The sequence below is a fragment of the Eurosta solidaginis genome, chromosome 1 (genome assembly GCF_040869045.1).
Source record: "Eurosta solidaginis isolate ZX-2024a chromosome 1, ASM4086904v1, whole genome shotgun sequence".
Classification (NCBI taxonomy): Eukaryota; Metazoa; Arthropoda; class Insecta; order Diptera; family Tephritidae; genus Eurosta; species Eurosta solidaginis.
In genome coordinates, this window is record NC_090319.1 from 231,370,926 (window position 1) to 231,391,194 (window position 20,269).

Consider the following 20,269-nt stretch of genomic DNA (forward strand, 5'->3'; position numbering starts at 1 on the left):
TTTTTGAGTGTTTTAAGTGAATGCTGTAACGAACTGTTATAACTATAATTACTCTTTTTGTAATATTTTGACCAACTAAATACCCGAAAAAGCAACACTATTTTCATTTAAAAAATTCTCTTTGGTTTTAGGTAATTGTAGTTTCACTCCTTTGTTCTATGAGTAGTAATCCTTTCACCCCTCTCATATCAGTTAATTTAATTTAAAAGCAAAATGTATTTTTTTTAATTCGAAAAAACTGTATTGTACTATTCATGAAAGCGTGCCTTTCAGCTTATCTTCTCATTTAGTTCCTTTTTTTACTAAATTACAAAAATAAAATACATTAGACAAAAATAATTTTTAAACAGATAACTTGATAAGCAGGCTAACTTGAATAGCACATATATTTTATTTTCTCCTTGCGGACGGGGCCGCGGGTAAAAGCTAGTTATATTATAAATGGGAAAGTTTGGATGTTTGGATGTTTGTCCAGACGTTTGTCTTTGTGACTCAATAACGCAAGAACGGCTGGACCGATTTGGATGAAATTTTGCACACATATAGCCAATAGTCTAGAAGGATCTACTAGCTATATATTTTGCAAAAGGGGCGTGGTCCCCGCCCCCTAGGAACAGTTATAATTTAATTATTATATTTTTCGTCTTTGCGAGTGAATCACGCCAGAATGGCTACACGGATTTTGATGAAATTTGGGACACAGTAGTCTACTAGCGAAATTTTTTTCGAACATGGAAAGATGGGTGGGGGGGGTCCCACGACCCTTCCGAGCAATTACTTTTTAATAATTTTTACACATTATAACTTTGCGTATACTGGCCTTCACCAATATCACAGACTCAAGGGGTCAAATAAGTCGAGGGCTTACAAAGTAAGCAGTGAAACACTCCGCCGCCTCCTCCACCCTTTATCAACCACTCTGGTGTAAAAAAATATAAATTGTAATAACTCAATATAAATTTTCTCCTACTTCAATAGTTTTTGGTATCTGGCACATACAGATCGAGATCTAGACAATTTTGGAGGAACGATCAGTAGTCCTCTCCTTCTACACCCGCCATCCGCCCTCCTTCAATTGTTTTTATTAGCACGCTTTTATTACCTTACCTGTATGTTTCTATGTAACTTTTCATTCGCTCCAATGCGCCTGCTGCCTTATTAACATGGTTTTATAATTAGCTTCACCTTATTTGTAATCCCGTAAGGGTCATATCGAGGCCCTTCCGGGATCATTTCTGGATGGTTTTCGGGATCGGTCCGGGATCCCGCCGGGGTAATTTCGGGACTTTTTCGGGATCATTTTGGGACCCTTCCGGGATCATTTCTGTATAGTTTTCGGGATCCGTCCGGGATCCCGTCAGGGTTATTTTCAGACATTTTCGAGACTATTCCGGAATCATTTCGGGACTATTTCGCGATCATTTGGGGACCCTTCCGGCATCATTTCTGGATGGTTTTCGGGATCCGTCCGGGATCCCGTCGGGGTACTTTCGGGATCATTTGCGTACCTTCGAGAGATAAATTCTTGATGGTTTCCGGGATCATTACGGGACTTTTTCGGGGTTATTTGGAGTCCCTTTAGGCATCATTTCTGGATGGTCTTCGGGATTCGTCCGGCATCCCGTCGGGGTCATTTCGGGACTTTTTCGCGACTAATACGGGATCATTTGGGAACCCTTTCGGCATCATTTCTGGATGGTTTTCGGGATCCGTCCGGGATCTTGTCAGGGTAATTTGGGGACTTTTTCGGGATCATTTGGGGGTTCTTCCGGCATAATTTCTGGATGGTTTTCGGGATCCGTCCGGGATCTCGTCGGGGTCATTTGGAGACTTTTTTCGGGATCATTTGGGGGCTCTTCCGGCATCATTTCTGGATGGTTTTCGGGATCCGTCCGGGATCCCGTCGGGGTCATTTCGGGACTTTTTCGCAACTAGTACGGGATCATTTGGGAACCCTTTCGGCATCAATTCTCGATGGTTTTCGGGATCCGTTCGGGATCTCGTCGAGGTCATTTGGGGACTTTTCGGGATCATTTGGGGGCTCTTCCGGCATCATTTCTGGATGGTTTTCGGGATCCGTCCCGGATCTCGTCGGGTAATTTGGGGACTTTTTCGGGATCATTTGGGGGCTCTTCCGGCATCATTTCTGGATGGTTTTCGGGATCCGTCCAGGATCCCGTCGGGGTCATTTCGGGACTTTTTCGCAACTAATACGGGATCATTTGGGAATCCTTTCGGCATCATTTCTGGCTGGTTTTCGGGATCCGTCCGGGATCCCATCAGGGTAGTTGCGGGACTATTAGGGGATCATTTGGGGACCTTTCCGGCATCATTTCTGGATAATTTTCGGGATCCGTTCGGGATCTCGTCGGGGTCATTTCCGGACTTTTTCGGGATCATGTGGGGTCCCTTTTGACATCATTTCTGGATGGTTTTCGGGATCCGTCCGGGATCCCGTCGGGGTCATTTCGGAACTAATTCGGGATCATTTGGGGTACCTTCCGGCATCATTTCTAGATGGTTTTCGGGATCCGTCCGGAATCCTGTCGGGGTTATTTCGGGACTTTTTCTCGACAAATACGTGATAATTTGGGGACCCTTTCGGCATCATTTCTAGATGGTTATCGGGATGCGTTCGGGATTCCGTCACGGTCATTTCGGGACTATTAAGGGATTATTTGAGGACCTTTCCGGCATCATTTCTGGATAGTTTTCGGAATCCTTTCGGGATCCCGTCAGGGTCACTTCGGGACTTTTTCGGGATCATTTAAGGATGGCTTTCAGGATTTGTCCGGGAACCCGTCAGGGTAATTTCTGGACTTTTCCGAGACTTTTTTGGGGTCATTTTGGGACCTTCCCAAGATCATTTCGGGATGGATTTCGGGATCTGTCCGGGATGCCGTCAGGGTCATTTTGGGACTATTAGGTTATCATTTGAGGACCTTTCCGGCATCACTTCTGCATGGTTTTCGGTATCCGTTCAGGATCCCGTCGGAATAATTGCGGGACTTTTTCGGGATCATTTGGGGTCCCTTCCGGCATCATTTCTGGATGGTTTTTGGGATTCGTCCGGCATCCCGTCGTGGTCATTTCGGGACTTTTTCTCGACTAATACGGGATCATTTGCGGGCCCTTTCGGCATCATTTCTAGATATTTGTCGGGATCCGTTCGGGATCCCGTCAGGGTCTTTTCGGAACTATTAGGAAATCATTCGAGGACCTTTCCAGCAACATTTCTGGATAGTTTTCGGGATCCTTTCGGGGTCCCGTCAGGGTCATTTCGGGAATTTTTCGTGATCATTTAACGATGGTTTTCAGGATTCGTCCGGGAACCCGTCAGGGTAATTTCCGGACTTTTCCTAGACTATTTCGGGATCATTTTGGGACCTTCCCAAGATCATTTCTGGATGGATTTCGGGATCAGTCCGGGATGCCGTCAGGGTCATTTTGGGACTATTAGGTGATCATTTGAGGACGTTTCCGGCATCACTTCTGGATGGTTTTAGGTATCCGTTCAGGATCCCGTCGGAATCATTGCGGGACTTTTTCGGAATCATTTGGGGTTCCTCCCAAGATCATTTCTGGATGTATTTCGGCATCTGTCCGGGATCCCGTCAGGGTCATTTAGGGATGCGTTCGATATACCGTTAGGGTCATTTCCGGACTTCTTCGGGACTATATCGGGATCATTTGGGGATCCTCTAGGGGTCGTTTCGTGACTTTTTCTGTATTATTTTGGGATCATTTGGGGACCCTTCCGGCATAATTTCTTGGTGGTTTGCCGGATCCATCAGGGTCATTTCGGAACCATTTTGGGATCATTTGGGGACCCTTCCGAGATCATTTCTGGATCCGTCCCGGATGCCGTAGGAGCCATTTCGGAATTTTTTGTTACTTTTCCGGGATAGTTTTTGGACCCTTCCGGGATCATTTCTGGATCTGTGCTGGATCCCATCTGGGTCATTTCCGGACTATTTCGGGATCATTTTGGGATCCTTCCGGAATCATTTCTGTATGGTTTTCGCGATCCGTCGTGGATCCCCTCGGAGCAATTTCGGAACTTTCTCTGGAGTATGTCGGGGTCATCTGAGGACTTTTTCGGGATCATTTGGGGGCTCTTCCGGCATAATTTCTGGATGGTTTTCGGGATCCGTCCGGGATCCTGTCGCGGTCATTCCGGGACTTTTTCTCGACTAATACGGGATCATTTGGGGACCCTTTCGGCATCATTTCTGGATAGTTTTCGGGATCCGGACGGGGTCATTTCGGGACTATTTCGGGATCATTTGGGGTACCTACGGGCATCATTTCTGGATGGTTTTCGGTATCCGTTCGGGATCTCGTCGGGGTCATTTGGGGACCTTTTCGGGATCATTTGTGGGCTCTTCCGGCATTATTTCTGGATGGTTTTCGGGATCCGTCCGGGATCCCGTCGGGGTCATTTCGGGACTTTTTCGCGACTAATACGGGATCATTTGGGAACCCTTTCGGCATCATTTCCGGATGGTTTTCGGGATCCGTCCGGGATCCCATCAGGGTAATTGCGGGACTATTAGGGGATCATTTGGGGACCTTTCCGGCATCATTTCTGGATAATTTTCGGGATCCCTCCGAGATGCCGACGAGGACATTTCGGGACTATTTCGGGATCATTTGGGATACCTACCGGCATCATTTCTGGATGGTTTTTGGGATTCGTCCGGGATCCCGTCGGGGTCATTTCGGGACTTTTTCTCGACTAATACGGGATCATTTGGGGGCTCTTCCGGCATAATTTCTGGATGGTTTTCGGGATCCGTTCGGGATCCCGTCGGTTTCATTCCGGGAATTTTTCTCGACTAATACGGGATCATTTGGGGACCCTTTCGGCATCATTTCTGGATGGTTTTCGGGATCCGTCCGGGATCCGGACGGGGTCATTTCGGGACTATTTCGGGATCATTTGGGGTACCTACCGGCATCATTTCTGGATGGTTTTCGGGATTCGTCCGGGATCCCGTCGGGGTCATTTCAGGACTTTTTCAGGATCATTTAGGGTACCTTCCGGCATCATTTCTAGATGGTTTTCTGGATCAGTCCGGGATCCGGTCGGGGTCATTTCGGGACTTTTTCTCGACTAATACGGGATAATTTGGGGACCCTATCGGCATCATTTCTGGATAATTTTCGGGATCAGTCTGGGATCCCGTCGGGGTCTTTTCGGGACTATTTCGGGATCATTTGGTGTTCCTTTCGGCATCTTTTCTGGATGGTTTTCGGGATCCGTAAGGGACCCCGTCGGGGTCATTTCGAGAATTTTTCTCGACTAATACGGGATCATTTGAGGACCTTTCCGGCATCAGTTCTGAATAGTTTCCGGGATCCCGACGGGGTCATTTCGGAACTATTTCGGTATCATTTGGGGTACCTACCGACATCATTTCTAGATGGTTTTCGGGATCCGTACGGGATCCCTTCAGGGTCATTTCAGGACTCTTTCGGGATCATTTGGGTCCCTTCCGGCATCATTTCTGCATGGTTTTCGGGATCCGTAAGGGATCCCGTCGGGAGCATTTCGGGATCATTTGGTGTACCTTTCGGCATCATTTCTGGATGGTTTTCGGGATATGTCCGGAATCCGGTCGTGGTTATTCCAAGACTTTTCGGAATCATTTTGGGTACCTTCCTTCATCATTTCTAGATAGTTTTGGGGATCCGTCCGAGATCCCGTCGGGGTCATTTCGGGACTTTTTCGGGATAATTTAAGCATGGTTTTCAGGATTCGTCCGGGATCCCGTCAGGGTAATTTGTGGACTTTTCCGAAACTATTTCGGAATCATTTTGGGCCAAAATGATTCCTGGATGGATTTCGGGATCTGTCCGGGATCCCGGTGGGGTCAGTTAGGGGGCCATTTGAGATCCCGTCAGGGACATTTCGGGACTTCTTCGGGACTATTTCGGGATCATTTCTGGATGGTTTTCGGGATCCGTCCGGAATTCCGTCGGGGTTATTTCACGACTTTTTCGGAATCATTTTGGGTACCTTGATAGTTGTCGGGATCTGTTCGGGATCCCGTCAGGGGCTTTTCGGAACTATTAGGAAATCATTCGAGGACCTTTCCAGCAACATTTCTGGATAGTTTTCGGGATCCTTTCGGGGTCCCGTCAGGGTCATTTCGGGAATTTTTCGTGATCATTTAACGATGGTTTTCAGGATTCGTCCGGGAACCCGTCAGGGTAATTTCCGGACTTTTCCTAGACTATTTCGGGATCATTTTGGGACCTTCCCAAGATCATTTCTGGATGGATTTCGGGATCAGTCCGGGATGCCGTCAGGGTCATTTTGGGACTATTAGGTGATCATTTGAGGACGTTTCCGGCATCACTTCTGGATGGTTTTCGGTATCCGTTCAGGATCCCGTCGGAATCATTGCGGGACTTTTTCGGAATCATTTGGGGTTCCTCCCAAGATCATTTCTGGATGTATTTCGGCATCTGTCCGGGATCCCGTCAGGGTCATTTAGGGATGCGTTCGAGATACCGTTAGGGTCATTTCCGGACTTCTTCGGGACTATATCGGGATCATTTGGGGATCCTCTAGGGGTCGTTTCGTGACTTTTTCTGTATTATTTTGGGATCATTTGGGGACCCTTCCGGGATAATTTCTTGGTGGTTTGCCGGATCCATCAGGGTCATTTCGGAACCATTTTGGGATCATTTGGGGACCCTTCCGAGATCATTTCTGGATCCGTCCCGGATGCCGTAGGAGCCATTTCGGAATTTTTTGTTACTTTTCCGGGATAGTTTTTGGACCCTTCCGGGATCATTTCTGGATCTGTGCTGGATCCCATCTGGGTCATTTCCGAACTATTTCGGGATCATTTTGGGATCCTTCCGGAATCATTTCTGTATGGTTTTCGCGATCCGTCGTGGATCCCCTCGGAGCAATTTCGGAACTTACTCTGGAGTATGTCGGGGTCATCTGAGGACTTTTTCGGGATCATTTGGGGGCTCTTCCGGCATAATTTCTGGATGGTTTTCGGGATCCGTCCGGGATCCTGTCGCGGTCATTCCGGGACTTTTTCTCGACTAATACGGGATCATTTGGGGACCCTTTCGGCATCATTTCTGGATAGTTTTCGGGATCCGGACGGGGTCATTTCGGGACTATTTCGGGATCATTTGGGGTACCTACGGGCATCATTTCTGGATGGTTTTCGGTATCCGTTCGGGATCTCGTCGGGGTCATTTGGGGACCTTTTCGGGATCATTTGGGGGCTCTTCCGGCATTATTTCTGGATGGTTTTCGGGATCCGTCCGGGATCCCGTCGGGGTCATTTCGGGACTTTTTCGCGACTAATACGGGATCATTTGGGAACCCTTTCGGCATCATTTCCGGATGGTTTTCGGGATCCGTCCGGGATCCCATCAGGGTAATTGCGGGACTATTAGGGGATCATTTGGGGACCTTTCCGGCATCATTCCTGGATAATTTTCGGGATCCGTCCGAGATGCCGACGAGGACATTTCGGGACTATTTCGGGATCATTTGGGATACCTACCGGCATCATTTCTGGATGGTTTTTGGGATTCGTCCGGGATCCCGTCGGGGTCATTTCGGGACTTTTTCTCGACTAATACGGGATCATTTGGGGGCTCTTCCGGCATAATTTCTGGATGGTTTTCGGGATCCGTTCGGGATCCCGTCGGTTTCATTCCGGGAATTTTTCTCGACTAATACGGGATCATTTGGGGACCCTTTCGGCATCATTTCTGGATGGTTTTCGGGATCCGTCCGGGATCCGGACGGGGTCATTTCGGGACTATTTCGGGATCATTTGGGGGTACCTACCGGCATCATTTCTGGATGGTTTTCGGGATTCGTCCGGGATCCCGTCGGGGTCATTTCAGGACTTTTTCGGGATCATTTAGGGTACCTTCCGGCATCATTTCTAGATGGTTTTCTGGATCAGTCCGGGATCCGGTCGGGGTCATTTCGGGACTTTTTCTCGACTAATACGGGATAATTTGGGGACCCTATCGGCATCATTTCTGGATAATTTTCGGGATCAGTCCGGGATCCCGTCGGGATCTTTTCGGGACTATTTCGGGATCATTTGGTGTTCCTTTCGGCATCTTTTCTGGATGGTTTTCGGGATCCGTAAGGGACCCCGTCGGGGTCATTTCGAGAATTTTTCTCGACTAATACGGGATCATTTGAGGACCTTTCCGGCATCAGTTCTGAATAGTTTCCGGGATCCCGACGGGGTCATTTCGGAACTATTTCGGTATCATTTGGGGTACCTACCGACATCATTTCTAGATGGTTTTCGGGATCCGTACGGGATCCCTTCAGGGTCATTTCAGGACTCTTTCGGGATCATTTGGGTCCCTTCCGGCATCATTTCTGCATGGTTTTCGGGATCCGTAAGGGATCCCGTCGGGAGCATTTCGGGATCATTTGGTGTACCTTTCGGCATCATTTCTGGATGGTTTTCGGGATATGTCCGGAATCCGGTCGTGGTTATTCCAAGACTTTTCGGAATCATTTTGGGTACCTTCCTTCATCATTTCTAGATAGTTTTGGGGATCCGTCCGAGATCCCGTCGGGGTCATTTCGGGACTTTTTCGGGATCATTTAAGCATGGTTTTCGGGATTCGTCCGGGATCTCGTCAGGGTAATTTGTGGACTTTTCCGAAACTATTTCGGAATCATTTTGGGCCAAAATGATTCCTGGATGGATTTCGGGATCTGTCCGGGATCCCGGTGGGGTCAGTTAGGGGGCCATTTGAGATCCCGTCAGGGACATTTCGGGACTTCTTCGGGACTATTTCGGGATCATTTCTGGATGGTTTTCGGGATCCGTCCGGAATTCCGTCGGGGTTATTTCACGACTTTTTCGGAATCATTTTGGGTACCTTTCTTCATTATTTCTAGATAGTTTTGGGGATCCGTCCGGGATCCCGTCGGGGTCATTTAGGGACTTTTCGGGGACAATACGGGATCATTTTTGGACCCTTCCGGCATCACTTCTGGAAGGATTTCGGGATCTGTACTGGAACCCATCAGGGTAATTTCGGGACTTTTTCGGGACTATTTCGGGATCATTTGGGGACCACTTAGGGGTCATTCCATGACTTTATCTGTATTATTTCGGGACCATTTGAAGACCCTTCCGGCAACAATTCTTGATCGTTTGCCGGATCCATCAGGGTCATTTCGGGACCATGTTGGGATCACTTCTGGATCCGTCCAGGATGCCGTAAGATTCATTTTGAGATTTTTTTTGTTACTTTTTCGGGATAGTTTTGAAACTCTTCCGGGATCACATTTGGATCCGTGCGGGATTCCATCGGGGTCATTTTCGGCCTATTTCGGAATCATTTTGGGACCCTTCCGGAATCATTTCTTTAGGGTTTTCGCTATCCGTTGTGGATCCCTCGGGGTCATTTCGGAACTTTTTCGGAGCTTTTTCTGGACTATGTCGGGATAATTTATGAACCCTTCCTGGATGGTTTTTGAATCCGTCCGGGAGCCCGTCAGGGTAATTTCGGAACTTTTTCCGGACTATTTCGGGATCAATTTGGTACCCTTCAGGCATCATTTCTGTGTGGTTCTGTGTGGTAATAACAAAGATATTAGACAAAAGAAAATACTCACGTTCACGTTCGCGAAGGGGTGTATGGAAGGATTTGGGTAAAATAAAAATACATTCTTAAAAGGCTCAAATCTCATACATAGAGATTATGTGAATGGGTAGCGATTTTCTATGAAGAGAAGTCTTTTTACTATGTAGCACTTTTCCCAATAGCTAACGGCAAGGACACGAAATTATATACACCTCATATCTGTAAAACATTGTATTTCCAACGTTCAAACTGCCCTTAAGTTATATATTTCTGGCCCAAAAAAGCAAGCGTTAGAGGTCCTAAACCTTGTACTAATAGGCATAGGTTTTAATTTTTTGCAAATGCTGAACCCATGACTTGTTTTGCTTGATTTAATTCTATAGATTTACTGGAAAAAATCTATCAAAAAAGTATTTGCATATGTTAAGACTTTCCTTCTGGTAACTATATTTTTGAAAAAAATAATTTTGGTTGAAGCAAAATCCAAATGTTGCCTATATAATATTTATTTAAAAGTTTTTTCATATCCACTTACAAGAAACTTTGTGCTCCTGATACCTTGAAATGAAGATTTTATATAAAAAGATAAGAGTTCTTGACAAAAATATGGTTGACCATCATCAACATGCCAAAATGGAAAGTGCAGTATGCTGCATATTATTACCATGCAGAATATGTATCAGGAGCGCAAAATTTCTAGAAAGTGATTAAGGGGACTCACTTAACCTTATAAATGCCTTATAAAGTGTGTAAACGTATAAATTTATCTAGTGCGTAAACGAACTGTCAGATTTTGTATGAAAAATAATTTACACAATTTGTATAAATTTACGCGCAAATTTCATGGTGTAAACGGGGTAAACTCAAAGGAATGCAACCTTACAAACATAATTGCCGTCCTTTTCATCAGAAATCTCCGACATCAGCAAGTCCTTTACAAGAATTTCTTAGAAAGGATGTTTTAGTTATGAGTTTTCACTTAATCTTGGCATTTTTTAATTTGTATACCAATCAAACATTTTTTTGGCAATAACACAGCTGGTCGACAATCAGGTTTATGAAGAATATTACTAGGTGCGTTCATATAACAGGGTGTGTAAATGGATACAATTTTATACCTTACATGAAATAATCTGTTAATGGTAACCGAATATGTGGCAAAAGTCGACTAGTCGCAACAAAGCGAGTAGTAGGTTAGTCGCTGCTAGGCGACTACTCGAATATCGATATTCGATTAATAACCGTGCAAACGGTTACAACCAGTTAGTCGGTTAATCGACTAGTCGAATAAGTCGACTTTTTCAAGAGCCGTAATATATATATAACTTTTGTTATTGTGTTGCAAATGTCAAATTTTTGCATTTTCTTTCAATGTTTTACCATTATTATTAATACTTAATTTGAGCTTGCTCATGAATAACTTATATATTTATTGTATTCTTAACTATTGTTCTAAAAAAGATCATTTGTCGATGTTACTGCACTAATGCGCCGTTTTAAATAAATTGAAATTGAATTATTAGTACACATATGTATATGTAATACTCCTATATTGCTAATAGAAAATGCTCTCAATGTGTTTTGAAATCGAAATCTAAACAAGACAGCCTATAAAATTTCTGTGATTGTAGCAGCATAAGTTTGAAAAGAAAAAATTAAAATTTTGGTACATTCGATTCATGAATACAAAAACAAAAACGTTTAAATAGTAATATATCGGCACTCTGATGTTTGGGAATGTACCAAGCCTTTTGTAGCAATATAGGAGTATTACATATATGTTAGTACATAATTTTCTCTAGTGCAGTCAATCAAATCTGAGTTTAAGTAGTAGTATTAAAAATTCCGTTTTCCATAAAAATCAAACTTTAATATTATCTTTTGTATGATTCTATCTGTATTTTTATTTTAACTTAATCTCCTCAATCCTCACAAACTATTTGTTTCCTAGATATTGGATTAAGTTTATTTCTTTCTCCAAAAATTTTTTCGTATATTATTTCACCTGAATAATCATTTTTATTTATTCTTTTTTTAAGACGAAATTTTAAAAGCCGTTTCTGGGCAATTTCCAATCTTTATTAAATAAAATGTTATATGGTTGCTTCACCGATACTGAGTGAATTGATGTTTTGTAATAATTGCTTGATATTTCCTATTAATAATATCATTAACAAAACAGCCTGCAAAATTTTCGTCGTTGGGTACGCGTTTTTTAACACCATTTTAATTTTATTACTTCTGGTGTGCAATATATGTAACAGCTTTTGGATTAAAAATTCAGAGAGAATGGGTACAACGTTTTGTGGTGTGTCATATTCGATTAAAACCTGTTGTTACCAAAATATGAAATTCTTTTCTTCGTGGTAATTCTTGCTCATATTTCTAGTAATAGTTGTTGCTTAAAATGATTTAATGGCTTTCTCGTTCTTTTAATATGATATCGCTGCTTTCAGCCGAATGTTGCGTATTTGTAAGTGGATTACTTGAATCTTCGTTATTCGTATCTGTTAAATTGTTCAAATGTTGCCTAGATAATGCATCTGAAAAAACTTTTGTTGTACCCGGTTACTAAACTATCTTAGGTGAAACCTCCTCAATTCATCTTTTCATTTTTACATTGGGATTTCTTTCAGACATCTCCGTGAATTTCCAAATCTTACACGGCATAAGGTAAAGGTGTTTTCAATGCCCAAACGATCGGAAATAACTCTTTTTAGTTTCTTGGATGTTGTATTTTGTTCAGTGGAGTTTAGTGTTTTCGATATATGTGAATGTATAGGGGAGCACGAATAATCTCGTTCAACTGAACAAATTTTGCATAAGAAAAGTTTTTTAGACGAGATGAGAAAATAAAGATCAGCCGATGACATGTTGACACACTTCAAATGAAATAGATCATTGCAGTTAGCACACGACAGCCATTTTCAAAAATGTTTTCAAATTTTTATCAAGAGTCATAGCAGTCCACAGCAGGTGTATTATTAGCTAAATAATCAGGATTTTTGTGTTTTCCAAAATGTTGTAAATATAAAAAGTTGGTGTCGTTACCATTCAATTTCACTAATTTTCAGTTTATTCTGGGTCCAGTTAAACCCGTATTCCAAATTCGGTGAAGATATCTCAATATTAGGATATCGTGTTAACGGACGGACATAGGTTAATCAATTTTTTTTTCGCGCTGATGGTTTTGATATATGAAAGTCTATATCTATCTCGATTCCTTTATACCTGTACCACCAACCCTTATGTTACCAATGTTTTGTGTGCAAAATACACCGAGTATAAAAACGAATGCCTCAATGCGCATAATAACACGACTACAAACAAATTTTTGTTCTTTGCCCTAAAATTTATTTCATGATTTTCTGTTTTATTATACACAAAAACGAAAAGAAAACACTTTTTTTCGGTATAAAGTTTGCTTTTGTAATAGTTATAGTAACAATACTCATGGCGCGAGAGTGATAAACAACGATCAGGTGTTTTGTACAAATCTAGAATAACCTAAAATGTCGTCGCGAAAGTGTAGATATGCAGCTGATGCTTTTTGTTATATATGTGGACAATTTATTAAAGTTCGAGATATAAAATGTGACCTAAATACATCTGTCATCCTCTGTAAGCCTACGAAGCATATTTTGGCTGTCCTGTTTGGAATAAAGACAAGACATGGGCTCCACATGTTGCTGGAAGTTATTGTAAAAGATGTTTGGAACGTAAGTAAATTTTATTTAAATAGTAAATTAAATAAAGTAAACATATTGATTTCTCTTTCTATATTTTAGGTTGGTATCGAGTTGAGAAAAGATCTATGAAATTTGCAATACCAAGAATCTGGCGAGAACCAAAATACCACGTGACTGCTACTTTTGCATTGTGAATCCGAGTAAAAGCAGTAGAGGTAAAAATGCAAAAACTATCGAATATCGTGATCGTGAATCTTCTTCTGATCCACTCGCTCACGATCTGACACGACCAGACCAGAGCCACCGAAAAAATGATCGCAAAGAATTGGTTCATCTCTTAGTTCTTATAAAAGCAATGCCGATAGGAGTTTTTACCGACACCAGAACATCCAAATATCATTTCGTCATTACTGAAGATTATAATGATTTAATTAGGGATTTAAATTCACAAAAAAGTAAAGCAGAGTTTTTAGGCTCTCGCTTAAAACAGTGGAATTTGCTTGATGATGTTAATATCACGATCAGCGAACTAGGCATGAAACATTCTCAACATTTTTCACAAAAGAAGATGGATGTTTTTGTAATGACATAAAAGATATGTTCGAAGAAATTGCGATACCTTGTTGTCGTTTATTAATTGACAGCTCAACAAAAAGCTTAAAAGCTGTTTTATTACACAACGGAAATAAATGTCCACTCTTCCAATTGCTCACTCAGTACATCTCAAAGAAAATTATGAAAGTGTCAAAATTATGTTGAATCTGTAAAATTTCACGAGTTCAACCGGCAACTGATTGGCGATTTTAAAATGGTGGAATTTTTGATGAGACTCCAAAGCGGATATACAAAGTATCCGTGTTTTTTGTGCTTATGGGACAGTAGAGCAGATGCTGAGCGTTATACTCAACGGTCATGGCCTGTAAGAACAGAACTTTGTGTCGGGAAGGAAAGTGTTAAATTTGAGGCAATTATTGAAGCGGAAAAAGTATTAATGCCGCCTCTGCACATGAAATTATGGCTGATGAAACAATTTGTCTAAAAACTGGATCAAACTTCAGAAGCATTTGAGTACTTGAGAAAATTTTTTCCAAAGTTAACGGTAGCAAAAATTAAAGATGGTGTTTTTGTTGTTCTACAAATCAGACAGATTTTTGCCGATGAAAAATTTCCAGCATTGCTGAATCGCACTCAAAAAGCGAGTTGGAACTGTTTCAAAGCAGTTGTTTCTTGTTTTTTTGGAAACAACAAAGCTGACAAACTACGAAAAGCTAGTTGAAAATATGCTAAACAAAAATTTTAACGCGATGGGCTGCAGGATGTCATTAAAAGTACATATCTGCACGCTCTTTTAGATAAATTCAAAACAACATCGGAGCATATTCAGAAGAGCAAGGAGAACGTTTTCATCACGACATTATGAGCTTATAACAACGTTATCAAGGCCAACATAATGAAAACATGATGGGAGACTATATTTGGGCTTTATGGAGAGATAGTACTTATGAACATAAAATAAAAAATAAAAGTGTACACTTTTCACTTTTTTGTGAGTTATTTCGATATTAAAACTTAATAAAAATATTTATTTCAATCGTTTCATTTTCAAGTAAAAATTAAAACCACAGATTTTGAAAAATATCGTTCAAGCGGTTTCCTAAATAGGAAAGCAAAATCTTTCATGACATAAATTTATTTTTTTTCGTCAAATTACGATCTAAATAATTGAAATTTATGCTTTCAAGTCAAAGTCAAATTTTGTGTTGACCCGTGTAATGGATTATCTTCAAGCGATAAGCGCTGGTATAGCACAAAAAGTGGTCATGCAAGCAATAAAAATGAAATGGTCAAATTCCTACTGCTATACTTATATATTTTGCAGTCAGCGATGCAAACCCTGCGTAATTCGGCTAGAACATTGACATATAATATTTCTCGATTGATGGCTAAACTATAGAAATACAAATTTCCATTTTGCACATTAATAAGTAGTGCAGATAACGATTAGAATATGAGGTATTTAGTGACAAATTTTACATAAGCGGTCTACAGGTCATCAGCTAAGAACCAAATTTGTTGTAATGATATACTCAGAATTTAGTTGATTCTTAAACTCAAATTTCATATATGTCATATTTTTATAGGTATGGGCGTCTGTTATCACCGAAATACGGAGATGGGATTTCAACACCAACACGTTCCGTCACGGGAGCAGAATTGCCAAATGCACGACTTATTTCCCTAATCGTGTTTGGGGAATTGGATGTTCCCGATCCCCAATTTACACTTATGAATATGCAATGGGGTCAGATAATGACGCATGACATGAGCATGCAAGCCGGTGGTACACAAGCAAGTAAGTATTTAGAAAAAAAAAATAATTTTGAATACAAATCTTGTTAAATATAATTGATGCGTATCAAACCTGGCAAAGTCCGAACTATTTTTATTTCCTTTATATTAGGTCGGTTGAATACAATACAATACAAATCTTACAATGGATTTTTAAGTAACTCACCATTGAGCTATAAACATGAAACTTCTATAGGTTAAGACACCGAGACAATGCAACAAAAGGGGGAAAATATCCGTTAGGTGGTGCACTGATCGAAATAATTAGATGAGAACTTAGACCGGCTTTTAGGTAACTTCTCGATGAGATAGAGGCTTGAAATTTCAAACTTAATTCAGAGGCGGATGACAAATAAGATGCATTACAAAAAGTTTCGCTCTGGGGGCACGGATCGAGATATTTAGAAACATTGTACAGAACGGAGCGGGTCTCGCGATCCATTTATAAGTAACTTCTTATTGAGCTAAAATCGTCAAACTTCACAGATAGGCCAAGTCACTGGGACAATGTAACAAAGAGTAAAACAACTTCCGTTAGGTGGCACACGGATCGAAATAAAAAGATAAGAATGTGGAAATTTGAAAATTGAAACTTCACAGATAGGTTAAGACACCGAGGCAATACAACAAAAGTAGACAAAAATTCCATTAGGTGGCGCACGGTTCGAAATAATTAGAGAAGAATTTGGAAAATTAGGATTTTGAGATCGGTTTTAAGTAACTTATCGGTGAGCTAGAGACTTCAAATTTTAAAATTATTTCAGAGGCCTATGACAGTATAAAACACATAACAAAAAGTTTCGCTAGGGGGCGCACGTGTCGAGATATTTAGAAAAATCGTACGGAACGGAGTGAATCTTGCGATGGATTTTGAAGTAACTTCCCATTAATGTACAAACGCGAAACTTTACAGATAGGTTAAGACACCAAGACAATGTAATACAAGTAGAATCAAAATTCCTCCAGGTGCCGCACGGTCCGAAATAACTAGATAAGAATGAAATTTGGTTTTTTGAGATCGGTTTTTAATTAACTTCTCGGCGAGCTAGAGAAATTTCAAATTTAATTCAGAGGCCAATGACAGTATAACACAAATTAAAAAAACTTTCTCTAGGAAGCGCACGGATTGAGATATTTAGAAAAATCCTACGGAATGGAGGGAATCTTACGATCGATTACTATACTGTGTTGGGCTTGCATAGTTCATCAAAGGCAAGGTGCACGATTGCCCCAAACTAATGGGGAAAATACCATACAACGAGAAGTCTATGCACGAAGTGGAGCGATTGCGGCAATGTTGTTAAAGCTATTATACAGAGATAGCGAAGCCTCCTTCATTTACGTTAACTCACGAAGAATGTTTCAGCTTGGAACTAAAGATACACGCCCCCTATAAACGCCGCCGCCGCCACCGAATGTCAAAAATATCGGCGCGGCGGAGGCGGCGTCCGGCGCGTTACTACATTTTCTACTCGTTTAAGACTGCTTAGCCCATTTATTGTTCATGTCGAAAATAGGTCGGATATGGTCGAAAGTGGTATCAACGGATGCGGATCACAGCCTTTATTTTTATTTATTTAACTCTTTCTAACTGTTCAAAAGTTATTTAAAAAAACAGGCGTTTTCGATGTCAGATTAACACGCACTTTGCATCACCCAATTCACCAAGCTATTAAAAAAAAAACACTAAGAGAAAAGTTATATAATAAATTTATATGGTAACTTTTCATATTTTTTTTTTTTGTTTTTTTTCAAAAAATTAATAATGAACAATGAATTCAAATAAAATCACCCAAGGCGAACATGTTTTCAAATTGTCTTCAAGTTGTTAAAAAAATCTAATTACCCAAAAAACGTGCCGATTTAAAAAAAAATTGTATATTGCGATTGGCTGAAAAAATAAGCGAAATCAGTGATGCAAAATCCTTTAGTAGGGGTTCTAGGGGCATAAACACTCCTTTGAAATAATTATTACCTCATACTTAAGTTGAGGATATATGTACGTATTAAAAGGGTTTGAAAAATCATTTGGGCTTACATTCAAACTTCTGTTGGTTATTTGCGAAACTATAAAATAGCGTCTGAAATTTTAATTTTTATTTTCACACTTCATCTTTCAACGCCCAAGTCTCCCCGTTTAACATTTCCTAAAGTTGGCGGCCCTATCCAAAACTAGTCCCTTGAAGTGAATCACATTGATTATAGCCTATCAACCAAGTTCAAATATCACCTACACGTTACGCTCCTTTTACAAATGTGAATACGTAGGCACATATATTTACCAGGTGAGGCTTTGTCCTTCGCAACAACACTCCCAAGACAGTCGAACTAATGACCGTGTGTGCTACTACCCTAACCAAAGATTATCGAAAATAAAGATGTTGCAGGCGCAAACTTCGGTGGAAAGCAGCGCAGCTTCACAAAACTCTAGTAGGTCTCTTTCACCACACCAAAAACTTTACCACAATTTTTAACATAACTTAAGCACAGAAATACACTAATTGGAGTTTTAGAGAGTAAAAGTTAAAATTCTGAATACATTAACTGAATAAAAAGTGTACAAATAATAATTAAATAACAAATACAGACAGTGGTAGTTAACAAATCTGCTGTGGTAAGTGGTGAATGTGACCTACTAGAAGGTTTGTGAAGCTTGCTTCACACGATTTTTCGTCCCGGCAACATCTTTATTTTCGATAATCTTTGCCCTAACGTAGTGAACAGTCGAACTAGTCTGAAAATTGAAGCTAAGCGGTCATCTATAATGAGCTCTTATATCATAAGGCCGGAAAACAGCAGTTAACATCTTTAAACTTAAAATCGGTCGACTTTCATTCTAAAATATCGTTTTGATTTAACGAAGACTATTGAAATTAATGTTGTGAACACAAACGTCTGCAAACTTTGCTCTACATTTTAAAAAATTTATTCAGGGTCCTTGTAAAATATTAATTATGTAGATGCGCCGAGGATTATACTATTTTCACCCATGAGTTACGTAATGACATCTACTTAGACTGCTTATGATTTCGAGGGCGGCATCCTTGCCCGAATAGTCACTCCCTAAAGTTTCAAGGTGTTTCACTGGTGTAGCTCGGCAGCATAGTGTGACTAAAACATCCGTTAGAAAGTTTTCGGAGCAACACCTAGAGCTTCTAGGAAAGTGACATCGACGTGGTCGGGTTGCTACTGATCGCACATCGGGAATTGTAGCTCTTAAAAACAGCCGAAAAAACTGGAGGCGCCTTGTGCCACGAGAGTCATGAGTATTAATAGACCATTAATAGCAACCGTAAGTCGCCCTTATGCGTGACCGCCAAGGAATCACAAATAATTTAAAGAAATTGTGTTCGCGACGATTATTAGGAGTTAACCCCAGGTGAAACTACGCTTTGCACGAGATATACAGACAAAAGTGTGACCATTTTATGTACATCTATTTCATTTCAGCAGACGCAGCAGTACCAATTCCAAAGACCGGGGGTATTTTTGAAACCTCTATGAAGTAAGTGAACGAGGGACAATCACTCCGCAAGGAGCTAGTTCTGAAAATGCTTGAACGATCTGCGAGATTTTGAGGCAAAAACCCCGGATCTTTCCGAAATGGCCAAAACGTTGATTTCATTAAATACATACAAACAAAACCTTTCCTAAACATTATTTATTTTAATAGAAAAATCAAGCTTTTTAAAGTAAGAACACCGGCGTACGCCGGCGCCGCCGATAAAGTGATCGGCGTAAACCTCTACTTGGAACGAACAAGTTGAACCGAATGAAGGTGTTGCTGCTACCAAAACAACATCAGCGTATGATAGCCCAGACGCCCTTTATTCCATTTACATTTTGAAGCGGGGTGATCAAATGCAAGCCTGATTCACAATTCGTTAAACAAACAAATCCAAGTCCCCGATTTGAAGCAAACCAAAAAGGTTGTGGCGAGGAAACGAACAAGTGTAAACGAACCAAGATATTGCTCCAACCAAACAACAACAGCCAATAATAGCTTACCATATTTATATCTTACTGCTATGAAATTTGTCAAGCTTCCAAATGCATTCGTAAGGGTGTATGTGTAGAAATTCAAGCATGAGCTTTCACGTATGTTTAAACTAATGCAAGTATAAAGGGCCCATTACTCATACTTAGCATAGACTTGACTTGAGAACTGTCATTTACAGTTCTGTTAAATGCATTGCATGTTACTGAGTACTGAAAACTTAGCAACTTGACTTAGACGTCTGTTGAATTTTGATTTTCTATGTAAGTTCTAAGTGACGTTTACATTTTGAGATGCAATTTGTTTGTTTCCATTTCATTTTGACATTTTGTCATACAAATTGACATTTATTTTTACACTCATAAATTAATTGTAGTACTCAAAATTAACTTTGTTTAAAAACCACCACTTTTTGTCGCAAATATTTCACAATAAAATAACAGCTGGAAAACAGCTGATTATGATGCCAGATTGTATGCGCTAAGGGGAGTATAATCGTGGCTAAGTTACCAAGTTTACTCCAAGTCGAGTCAAGTCTATTCTAAGTATCAGTAATGGACCCTTAAGTATGGGTTCAAAGCAATAATTTTACGAATAAGCAATAATTGTAGCAATCCAAGCTTGG

The 20,269-nt window shown here is 40.8% G+C and overlaps 1 protein-coding gene and 1 long non-coding RNA gene across 5 annotated transcripts in view; one reads left to right on the forward strand and one right to left on the reverse strand.

Moving 5' to 3' along the window:
* Pxd (Peroxidase) overlaps window positions 1–20,269 on the forward strand; it is a 1,822,298-nt gene that overhangs the window by 518,527 nt on the left and 1,283,502 nt on the right. For all 4 annotated transcript variants that reach the window (XM_067760232.1, XM_067760234.1, XM_067760233.1 and 1 more), the window contains one exon: window positions 15,440–15,651. In XM_067760232.1, the coding sequence (XP_067616333.1) occupies window positions 15,440–15,651 (212 nt within the window). The remainder of the gene's footprint in view (window positions 1–15,439; window positions 15,652–20,269) is intronic.
* The window catches only part of LOC137237057 (uncharacterized), a 125,937-nt gene that overhangs the window by 58,543 nt on the left and 47,125 nt on the right, over window positions 1–20,269 (reverse strand). The window lies entirely within an intron of this gene.